Source organism: Anabrus simplex, chromosome 4 (assembly GCF_040414725.1).
Source record: "Anabrus simplex isolate iqAnaSimp1 chromosome 4, ASM4041472v1, whole genome shotgun sequence".
Taxonomy (NCBI): domain Eukaryota; kingdom Metazoa; phylum Arthropoda; class Insecta; order Orthoptera; family Tettigoniidae; genus Anabrus; species Anabrus simplex.
Genome location: NC_090268.1, coordinates 235192764 through 235205270, shown reverse-complemented (window position 1 = coordinate 235205270; position 12507 = coordinate 235192764). Strand labels below are relative to the sequence as shown.

Here is a 12507-nt window from a genome sequence, read left to right as displayed (position 1 = left end):
CTATATCTAGCAGCTCATTTATATTTTATTCTGCTTTAGGGAAGTCTTTATTAAAGTGAATTTAATTTTCAACTATTAATATAATTTTAGCCAGTGACAGAAGCATACCGTAACAAGAGTGACTTACACATTAGAACTGGAATTGATGGAAATCCCAAAACCCTGGGGTTTTATATTGGGAGTCCTGCTGAGGAAAATGTGGTGTGTGTTCCAGGAACATATTTGTTATCTACAAAGCAGAGTCACAAAGACATTGCTGAGGTATGGAAACATTTATGTCTTCACTATTTATTATGTCAGAAGCAAGAGATTAAAATATATATAAAGAATTGTAAACATAGGTAATGTGATCGGTATTGACAACAGCTTTAAACTTTTGTATACCAAAAGCTGATCATAGCAAGTGCATTTGAATTCACCTTGATGACTGTCTTTGTTAAGTGCAACTGCATACAGATTGACATACTTCACAGGCTACACATTTCCAATGTGGTCATAAAAATGTGGCTAATTGTGTGTTAGTTTTAGTAGATTTATGTTAGTGATACCGACTTTCATTGCTTGCCCTTGCTGATTTTTTCCCTATCTCATTTGTGAACGACACCAGTATTTTATCTTATTATCAAGTCCTGGGTCAATCTACCCAATTCTAGTGATAATGACTACAACAGTCATCACAAATAAACAGATAATCACTCTAAATTACCATGCATGGTAAGAGCTTAGTGATCATTTTGGTCCTAACCCTTGTGAAATTCTATTATTGGATCAATTTTAATCTAACCTAATAAAACTTGTAATTAGGCATTCCAGAATTACCTCAGACAGTCAAAACTACCTGCTTGCCATGACTTCAATGATGGTGGATACTGGCGTGGTTTAGTGATTCGTTCAACAGAAGCAGGGGAGACTATGGCAGTGGCCGTGTGTCATCCTCGTAATCTTACAGAGAATGAACTGAAAGAGCAACAGGAACAATTGAGAGAGTTTTTTGTACATGGTTATGGGAAGCACTGCACTCCTGATTCTCTCTTCTTTCAAGCGTGGTAAATATACAGCTTTTATACTCTTTCCTGTTGTGATATTTTCTTTGGCTACATCTTCAATATTTTTTATGTTTTAAAGCAAACATAGTTCCTCTGCATTTTACTCTTTTCTATCACTGTGTTTTAGTCCAGGTCTTCTTGCCGTACATTGTTCTTAACCAGGTTCATTCATTGTAATCTCAACGTTCCTCCTGTTCTCTTTCCTTTAATTTTTAATTAATTCTGTAGTTTGTTGTGGCGTTCTTTCTTCATTAACGTGTTTAATATGTTCACACCATGCAGTTTATTTTTTCTACTAGTGATAGGTAATACTCTCATTTGAGACTCTCGAGACTGACGTTGATCTGTGCGACGTCCCAGTAACTACGAGTGTAAGCTTGATAGTATGTCATCAGCACTCGTTCGGAAATGTGTGCTGATAAATTTTGTCAAAAGCCTGGAAAAGTACTGCATTATCAACCAGGAGCCCCTTGATACTATTAACTAAAGTAAAACCAGAATGTCAATATCTTAAATGGTTTACAAGTTATTTGAGGTGGACATCTTAGCCGAATAACCTGCATAATTTGTGAATAATTATAGATAGGATGTACACTTACCTGGATACCTTGCAATTGTTGTCGACAGGATAGCTTCTTGTGATGCAGGCTGGGTCGGATTTGTTCTCTGTGACAATTCCCCTTCAGCGATATGTGTTTTTAAGTGCCAGATCATCCCAAAAATATTTCTGCCGACGTATTTTACTTCTTTTGAATAAACAACACAGCGGCTGTGCTTTGTGGCATCTCTTCGAAATAATCTACATTACTTACCCTACTCATTCATGTACTTATCGCTGCATAAAATGCCAGAAATGAAAAGGTTAGCACAGGATAGGGTGGCATGGAGAGCTGCATCAAACCAGTCTATGGACTGATGACTCGAACAACAACAGCAACAATGCCAGAATGCGTATCCTTTATAATTACGTTATACTGCATCAAAATAGACCTCAGTAGAAATGAAAGAAATGAACGCTCTAGTCACTGGTTCACACGTATTTATAGAATGGAGAAGGCCCTAGGTAGGCTATTTTTTGCACACTCAGCACAAACAATATTCAGCTCTGTCTGCCTATATGCTTGTGACACACAGGTTACCACACAAAGCGGGGACAATGTTCTCGAGATCTCTCTAAATTTCTCGCGAGAAACAGTGCTTGTGTTAGTCTCGGGAAATCTCAAGACCCCACCTCAGACTGCCCTTCACTATTTTCTGCACCTTCCTCACCACCTCCATCCTCCTCAATCAATCAATCAATCAGTCAATACTGATCTGCATTTAGGGCAGTTGCCCAGCTGTCAGGTTCCCTATCTGTTGTTTTCCTAGCCTTTTCTTAAATGATTGCAAAGAAATTGGAAATTTAGCTCTTTTAGCCCTCGACATGGAAGTAGTCCGTACTCGGATCACCAGTCTCCAGAAAATTGCATTAAAAATAGTAATACAAGTATCCTTTGAGAAAACTGAGATCATGCCAATGAAACCCCTTGACATAAAAGAAGTCATCATAAATGATCAAAAAATTAATATAGTCCTACAATTTAAATACCTTGGAGAAATCATAATGCACAACTTAAGTGAGAAAGCAACATGGATAAATTGAACCAACAAAATGAAAAAAGTACAATTTCTAACCTGGTCAACGTAACCTAACTCGTGCAGGGTAATCTGCTGGTGACAGGGCCTGTACACATACGAGGATACAACTGATACTCTTTCAATAGTCTCCAGACAGCCATATGAGGAACATTCATTTGCAACGCTATCCTTCGTGTGCTGACAGAAGGTGTCGTGTCCACAACGTCCAGAATCTCCTCCTCTGCAGCTGGAGTTGTAGATCATGGTCGACCCCTCCCCAAACCAGGAGAGTGAAATTTTCCATGCTCGCACAGATGGCGATGGAGACGTACATATGTCTTCCAATCCGACATCGTCAATGTGGGTACTTCTCCTGGTACAAACGACGAGCCAGCGCAGTATTGCCGTCCGCCTTATTATCGTACATGAAGTGTATCTCTGCCACATGCTGAATTGAGTACATGACGCACAGACGAATGCCAAACCTGCGCTTCGGAATGAACCATCAGAATGTGCTCTTAATGTCTCCTTTCACGGCAATGACCTACGGAAAGAAAAACGTTCCTGTGAAGTTCAGTGTTGTGAAGATCATTACTCCGAAATGAAGCATTTCCGGACACATGTTGTAATGAACTATTTTGATTATCTACATATAATAAATATATACCTGAAATTATGCCCCCTATTTTTGAAACATTCTGTATATTATATTATCTTATCATCATCATCATTTCCCTTTATCCAGCTGTAGCCGGGTAGGGACAAATATGGTTCCTCTCCACTTTCTTCGGTCTTTCCACCACTCCTCCTCCAACACTGTGTCCCAGTCCAGGTTTCTTTCTATAATGCTGTGTTGGATGGTATCCTTCCATCTCAATCGTGGTCGTCCACGGCCTCTCCTTCCTTGGATTTGCATTTCCATCACCTTTTTTGGCATTCTTTCGTCGCTCATTCGCTTTATGTGCCCAAACCATCTTAGTCGGCTCTTCTCTATTCTATCATTAATTTTTTCCACTCCAATTTCTTCCCGGATTTTCTCATTCCTTATTTTGTCTCTTCTACTCTTCTGTATCATACTCCTCAAGAATTTCATTTCGGCTGCCTGTATTCGACTCTCATCCTTCTTTGTCATTGTCCAAGTTTCTGCTCCGTAAGTTGTTATGGGTACTAATACATCTTGTACATAGTATCCTTTGCTTCCATTGGCACATCTTTGTCCCATAACATATTTCTTACACTATGATAGAAACAACTTCCAGCTTAAATCCTTTTACTAATCTCAGCATCCAGTCGAGCATTCTCCATTAATTCACTCCCCAGGTATTTAAACGTTTCCACTACTTCCAGGGGCTTGTCTGCAAGTCTAATCTGACTTTTCCCTTCTTTCTCCCCTCTAGTCATAACAAGAGTTTTACTCTTTTCTACACTTATTTTCAATCCACATTCTTCAATCTTCCCATTCACCACATTTAACTGTTCTTGAACCTTCCTGTCGTCTTCTCCCCAAATCACAATATCGTCTGCAAATAACACCATGTTCATTTCTCTTCCTCCATATGCTGCTTTTGCCGTTCTCATGATGTCATCCATTACTATTGTAAACAGGATTGGTGATATTATATTATATTATATTATATTATATTATATTATATTATATTATATTATATTATATTATATTATATTATATTGAATAGGTGGTTAAATAATAAATTAATTAGTAATCTTATCAGTATAGTGATCTTCAATACAGAACTACATAGATATTTATTACTTGCAACATACCACTTAGTCGAGCAGCTCATCACCTTTCTCCCAAGTCCTCCCAGCCCAAACTTTGCAACATTTTTGTAACACTACTCTTTTGTCAGAAATCACTCAGCACAAATCAAGCTGCTTTTCTTTGGATTTTATCCAGTTTTTGAATCAAGTAATCCTGGTGAGGGTCCAATACACTGGAACCATACTCTAGTTGGGGTCTTACCAGAGACTTATATGCCCTCTCCTTTGCATCCATACAACAACCCCTAAATACCCGCATAACCATGTGCAGATATCTGTACCCTTTATTTACTATCATATTTATGTGATTACCCCAATGAAGATCTTTCCTCATATTAACACCTACTGTAGGTACTTACAATGATCCCCGAAGGGAACTTTCACCCCATCAACGCATTAATTAAAACTGAGAGGAATTTTCCTATTTGTGAAACTCACAACCTGAGTTTTAACCCCGTTTATCATCATACCATTGCCTACTGTCCATCTCACGACATTATCAAGGTCATTTTGCAGTTGCTCACAACCTTGTAACTTATTTATTACTCTGTACAGAATATAATCATCTGCAAAAAACCTTATCTCTGATTCCACTTCTTTACACATATCATTGATATGTGTAAGAAAACATAAAGGTCCAATAATACTGCCTTGAGGAATTCCCCTCTTAATTATTACAAGAACAGATAAAGCTTCGCTATTTCCAAAAAGTAAATTCATAACAGTGGTGTGACGTATAGACAGCTTCCACGATAGTGCACTGTGGGCAACAGACTGCTAAGTTAGGACAGCTGAAAGTCTATCAATATGGTGGCCGAACTAGATCATAGATCTCTCGTGGTCATTTTAAAGTGCTTTAAACTACAGCAGAAGGCAAACCTAAAAAAAATAAAAAAAATAATAATACTAGGAAGGAGAAGGAAAAGAAGGCCTTTTCAAAGCCAACGTACAAAACATTTCAGACCTAGTGTCTGCATCCTTCATATAAATGTAGAAGGCTTATCAAATGATGAATGTGATTTTCTCAGCAAATTAGCCACTGATCATAACATTGACATTATAGCCCGGCAAGACTCACTTGACTGAAATAAACGTTGACATCAAAGGGAAGATCACAGGATACAAAATGATAGCAAAGCTCCCATCATCAATCCATGGATCCATTTAATATACAAAAAGCATTCTCCGTGGTATTAAAGATATGACCTGCCAAAAATTCAGCAGCATAGAACCTCTTGCTTCTCTGTAGGAGACTTGAATAGCTGCTATACATTCTGGGGTTACACAGGCAAAAATGAAAATGGAGACAATCACCTCAGGTTTGATGCTAAAGTAATCAAAGCATTTCATTCAAGCAGATGGCAAACTGACCCCAACCCTCACCTGGTCTTTGTCTCCACAGACGAATAGAAACAACCCCTAGGTCACACAAGGAAAGTTCTAAAACATTTCCGAAAAAGCTAGCACTGCTCTACAGTCATCATTGTTGGCTTTCAAATCCCAGCTGGAAGGTCCATTGATAAAGCTAGACAAAATTTCAAAATAGCTATCTGGGAATATTTCAGTTGGGAAGTAGATGACAATCTGCGATGGATACCTCCAAGGGCTGAAAACTACAAGAGATTTTGTGGGAGTAATTATTGGCGCAGCAAAACAGAACACACCACGATGATTTAAAAAAGTACTACATTCAGTGCTGGGGTGAATCTAAAACAATGCATGAAAATTATCGGAAAACTGGTGATGCTGAAAATGGGAAGAGTACTAGGTGAACTAGATGAAGGCAGAAAGAAAAGGTGGAAAGAAGTGATTTCTCAACTCGACTTTAAATACTCAAATAGGAAGGCATGGACACTTCTAAGAAAACTTGGTACTGCATCAAACATCTGCCATCAAGAAACAAAGTAAGGATAAAACTATCTCAAACGGCACTACATATCAAATCATGAGCTGAGAAAATCCATCTAGACCCAACCACAAAAACAGAGACAGAAAATGAGCTAGAAGACATGGTATAGTGAAAGTCACCACCATATTCTCAGATCCATTCATTCAGCAAGAAATAGATGAAGCTATCAAAATGCTGAAAATGGGGAAAGCAGGACTATACTAAACACAGAACAACTATAAACATGAGGGAGGAACCAGATTTTCTAGCCCACCCATGACAGCCAATGGATAAATTGCCTTGAAAAATAAATGAACGCCCTCGCTCACTGTGTTCAGTATCTTTATTCGCTGTGTTGTCTGGCTCCATGGCTAAATGGGTAGCCTGCTGGCCTTTAGTCAGAGGGATCCCGGGTTCGATTCCCGGCAGGGTAGGGAATTTTAACCATCATTGGTTCATTTCGCTGGCACGGAGACTGGGTATATGTATCTTCTTCATCATCATTTCATTCTCATCACGACTTGCAGGTTGCATAGGGCGTCAAATCAAAGGACCTGCACCTGGCGAGCCGAACATGTCCTTGGACACTCCCGGCACTAACCCCCCTCTGGGTGGGGGCGGTAGAATAACACCCACCGTATCCCCTGCCTGTCGTAAGAGGCAACTAAAAGGGGCCCCAGGGGCTCTGAACTTTGGAGCGTGGGTTGGCGACCACGGAGCCCTTAGCTGAATCCTGGCATTGCTTCCACTTACTTGTGCGAGGCTCCTCACATTCATCTATCCGACCTCACTTGGTCAACTCTTGTTCTTTTCCGACCCCGATGCTATTAGGTTTGCAAGGGCTAGGGAGTCTTTCATTTTCACGCCCTTCGTGGCCCTTGTCTTTCTTTGGCCGATACCTTCATTTTTCGAAGTGTCGGGCCCCTTCCATTTTTTCTCCCTGATTAGTGTTATATAGAGGATGGTTGCCTAGTTGTACTTCCTCTTAAAACAATAATCACCACCACCACCCGGCACTAAAAGCCATACACCATTTCATTTCATTCGCTGTGTTTATTATCTTTATTTCTTTCCATGCACGAAGTTCATTATAGATTCAATTGTTTCTGTGATGCTATGTGACAGCTGTAAAAATTCTGAAGCTGTCCACCCAAACGCCATGACTCTACAACCAGGCATTTGGGAGATACTATCTGCCCTTGAATTGAAGTGATAATTTCAACATCTATTTCTCCCACTGAGCGAAAAAGATAAGAAAGTGCTGAAATATTTATGTTCACCGGGGAATCTCTCGGCAAAATACAAGGTAGGTTGACAGTATTGCGGTATCAGGTTAGTGTGGAGGAAGTTTTAGATGTGCTGTAAGCTGAAGTTTTATACTTATGATGTCTCATAAGAAGCCGAGTAACAGTTGAGCACTTGACAGTGGTATAACTCATCAATTTTTACACAGTCAGGCAAAAAATGTAACATACTGTGTGTATGACTTTTTAAGGAATCTTTCAAAAGTGCATGAGAAAACAAATGTTTCTTAAAGCTGGGAGCTGACGCCTCAAGCTTGCAGTATGACATACAGTGTCCAATATTTTTTCTGAGGGCAGAAAAAATGTGGTAAGCAACATAGATCACTGGGGAAACATTGCACAGTTCAGCAACATGCAACAAATCTCTGAAGCTGTCCACCCAAACCCCATGCAATAATTGACTTCTATGATAATGAAAAATTTACAATGTTTAAGAAATAGGTGTTGGCTACTTAATGAAGGAGAATATTAATTATAAGAATTCTGTATCTTTTAAGTGCATGGTATTGAAATCCCTTGGTTTCAGATACTGGGAACCATTGAATTAATTTACGTTTTTTTTTTCCCTTATAAAGGCGCTACTGGAAATGCTACTCAGAATGTTATGCGGTATAGAGTACATTGTATCAAATAATAGGACAGCCTTGCATGTGTTGAGTGTACAAATTAATTTTTCCTTTATTGGAAAATCATTTCTTGTTCCACCTATTCAGTACAAACAAATTATAGTGAATTCTAATAAGTCAGTATGGAATAGAAGCATGAAATTCATAAATTGTAGTAAGTATGAATAATCATAGAATTAGGGCTTCTATCACAGATACATGCTTTTCAGTTCAGAGTGGGTGTTGAAGGAGATCGTTATATGCATGTTTTGAATGTAGAACGGTGTCTAATTTGCCTTTCCCTCTCTAGCCTGTCTGTGCTCAGTGGAAAGCACACTACTGGACAAGCTCATGTTCGTAGTTGTTCTGTGTTTATAATAGATAGAATATGCCCAGGGTATGTAAGACATTTGGGAAAGCATGGAAGAACATATATAAATCAATTTTTCACTGACATTCTAGACACCAGAAACATCCCTCCAAAGTTCAAGATGTCTTGTACCACAGCAGTCCTTAAATCTGGAAAATCACCCAATGGTGCCTCAAGTTCCAGACCAGTAGCATTGCTCAGTATTTGTTTCAAACTCTTGAAACACCTTATCCTGAACAGAATTCAGTAACATAACTCCAGCATAACAGAGAGAGGCAGAGTTCCAAAATTTACATAGCTGTTGTGAACAGATACTAGCACTAACATCCTGCGCCAAATTCGGGTTCCAGAAGAAGCTAAAAGCATCAGTAGCTTTTGCCAACCTGATTGCAGCTTAAGATACAGAATGGCTAGGCGGACTGCTGCTTGAACGCAAAAGCTGTGCCTTGTAAGAAATCAACAAGTGATGAAGAACATGTTAACAAACTGCTCTTCACAGTAAAGAATGGACTGCTTCAGTGCCATGCCTAATACCATCAGCACCATATTCTGCTATGCCGGTGACTTAGCATTAGCTGCTCAAACTGCTGGTGTTGATGTCCTTGCCAAGTGCATACAATTTACGAGGAACGTACCAACGTTCACTTCAAACTGAATTAAACAATAAATCGCTTCTGATGAAAAGCAACTCTTATTCATGTTGTGAATGATCCCTTCAAGCTACATATAAACCATTACTCATGTTACTATTCATCAAAGCAAGTTATAAATCAAATTGCTCAATTATGCAGATAAGGAATACCAACTCTCAGATCGACTCAAGAACACTTGGTTACTGTAAGGACATTGACATGGTTCAACACCAACCACAACAGTTTTAATGTGTCATTTTGGTTTCAAGTTTGAATGTATAGTCCAACTTCATCAATGTTTTAGACTTAGATATTAAATTAAGACATACCAAATTGTATTCTTTATTATTAGTTGTATGCAGTGGTGGTTCATGCATTTCTCTTTTGGTAGGGTTGCAGCTAACTGTACAATATGATTAATCTAAAGAACACACTTAAGTTATCCTTACTCTTTATTAAACTTCTGATGAATCAAACACTACCAATTACTATTTTTGAAGTCTGCAATAAATTGTAACATTATTTAATGCACAGAAATAATATGCACTTAATTTAACAAAGTTTTTTTTCACTTTCATATTTACCTATACACAAAATCTATACTCCTTTCTTTATGACAAGTGAATTTGTCATACACTATGTTGTTGAAATTGATAATACTATCTGTCAGATTCTTTTCTTCACTAATCGTTGCCAATGCTGAAAGTCGTTCTTCTGACATTGTACTCCTTAAAAAGGTTTTCACTCGTTTTAAATTAGAGGAGCACGTTTCAGGTTCAGCTGTTGTCATGGGTGTGGTTGGTGTTATTCGGAGCAGAGTGAATACTTCTGTGCAGCATTCACTAACTCCAGTACTCAGCATTGTCTCGTACATCTTCATAAGTCTGGAGAGACTTCAGAACTCCTGCCTTTGATATAAAACCGTGAGTTTGGTCACCAGTCGCTCTATGTACAAGAATGGGTAGGCTTCAATAGTGTCATCGAGCTCACTGGATGGAAAGTTTGTGAGTCAGTAGATCTTCCAAAAAGAGATGCACTCTACAACTTCGCAGTGGACAAACGCTTAGTGAAAGCAAATCTTTCTTTTGCCTGACAGGAAATAGTCACACACCTCTTTTACAACTATGTTCCCATTATTTTCTTTCCTTTTCCTCGCTGGAGGAGGGTTTTCTTCAGGTTGATCAACTATTAAAGGGATCTTGTTTCTCTCTATATTGATAGCCTGGGGAAATTCATTCACTGCCTTATGAATACTCAATAAGTTAGCCAAACGATGTTGTAGCTGGCTATACAATATGTCCAGATGAGGCATGATGTGGTGGAAAAGTGTAAGCCAGAAATTGAAGCCATGATGATTTATCATGCGTAAAAGCCCTGTGGCTGCTTGTACAGTTGCTTGATTCCTGTTATTTTGAAGTTCCTGGAAATTTGTGAAGAGACTCTTTATTTTCACAGACTGTGTTAACGAGTTGGCTATTCCACCTGGTGTTACATTCAAGAAAGGTCCTTTTAGTTATGCCATCCAACATGGCTTACCGTGAGGGCGATTTGGAAAAAAATGTTGGTATCGCGGCTAGACTGCTGAAGAAATTTCGGGCTTGTCGATTCTGGGATGCGGCTTTCTCCATCATTAAATTTAATTAGTGCATATGGCAATGCACAAAATGTGCATGTTGTTAGGACTTTTTAATTTTACACTACATTTATCATCATTCATTACCGCCACCCCGTTATCTTTGCGCGATATGTTTATCAGTTTTGCCATTCAAAAGAATTTCTAGTTGCTCTAAAATACACTGTGCAAGTCCTTCTGCATTCTGAGTTTCAGGATTAAAGAATCCCCAGAATCATTCGCACACAGCATCGTCTACTTCATACCGGAAAACAATAACCTGTTGGGTATGTTCAGAAACATCCATCGTATCATCCGACATTACAGCTAAAAAATTTGTTCCTTTAATTTCACTTCATATTATTTCTTCTTTACACCCCTCAAGAATACTCTCTAGAAGCTCATTCTGGATAACCTTGGATGTTCCCCTAAATGGCTTTGAGAGAATCGTCTAACTTTCCAGCAAATTCTAATAATTCTCAAAAAATTCTGGGATTTGATAAATGATCCCTCTCGTCATGGCCTCATAGTGGAAGTTCAAATTTACCACAGAATTTTATACAGTAAATTATTTTTAATAATATTTCTCGATTTATTATATCTGTTTGTTTCTTGTCTATAGGCCTCACTAACTAGCAGTATTCACTGTTCCTAGCATATCTAAGTCAACCTCGTCCTTGAGGTGTTTAGCTGATTGTTCATATGTTTTTAGCCCTTTCACCTAAATGCTTCAAATCCATCACTCCAGTTTTTGTCCAAGTTATATCACTTCCAAACAACAAACACGGAAAGCAAAACAGAACATTTCTCTCGGAGCAACTGGTTAACCACTTCAACTTTCTCATGTTTGTTGTCTACTTAACAATGGTTGACACATAGACAAATCAGGTGTAGGACGACAGGCATTCTTCACCATTCTTCTCAGCGAGCATTAATTGTGAAAATGAAATGCCTTGTAAATACCTAACACTATATTTTTCTATGTGTATTCATAAACTTTTAACAACAATTAACTGTCTCCTTGAGGCATTGAAACTGCTAATGCACACTGTAGACCAGTGTTCATTAAAATCCCGTGGCCAGAAATTTCATTTCAGGCAAGGAAATCAGTACACCCCTCAGAACCGCCCAGTACCAGCTTACACTCTTTTTCACATTGGTCAGATCCATGCTGAAGCATAACACATGGACACGCCATGTGCGAGGGGATATGGAGACAGCGAATGGAGATCTAACACGAACCAGACATGCACAGAGGGGAAGGTACTTGTTTCCCCGCCTACCCACATGCCCCCTGGCTCGACCTGGAATATGCAGTAGAGAGGGGAATGAAGGAACCCCACGGACTCATATGTCAATTCGATGGTAGTCAAATCCCCCTATTTCTTTGTACCGTATTTCCCGGCATAATCGTCGCCACCGCGTAATCGTCGCATCCTTTATTTTCAATACAAAAATCGGACTTTAAACCCTTAATTACATAATCGTCGCACGCCCAAATTTTGTTCACTAATCTGGTTAAAAGGTAAATGAAACTGCAACGTAAGTTGCACATGAATGCGCAATTTAAATACGTGTATGGTTTATGGACAATTTGGCAACACAGTCACGTTTGCGACATGTTGCACAACGTATAAATAAATAATACCGGTAT

At 38.9% G+C, this 12507-nt stretch overlaps 1 protein-coding gene across 7 annotated transcripts in view; it reads left to right on the top strand.

Annotated features, from left to right (window-relative positions):
• LOC136871828 (tRNA (uracil-5-)-methyltransferase homolog B) overlaps window positions 1-12507 on the top strand; it is a 132971-nt gene that overhangs the window by 19037 nt on the left and 101427 nt on the right. For all 7 annotated transcript variants that reach the window (XM_068227496.1, XM_067145452.2, XM_067145451.2 and 4 more), the window contains exons 3-4: window positions 91-261; window positions 805-1046. In XM_068227496.1, coding sequence (XP_068083597.1) covers window positions 91-261; window positions 805-1046 — 413 coding nt within the window. The remainder of the gene's footprint in view (window positions 1-90; window positions 262-804; window positions 1047-12507) is intronic.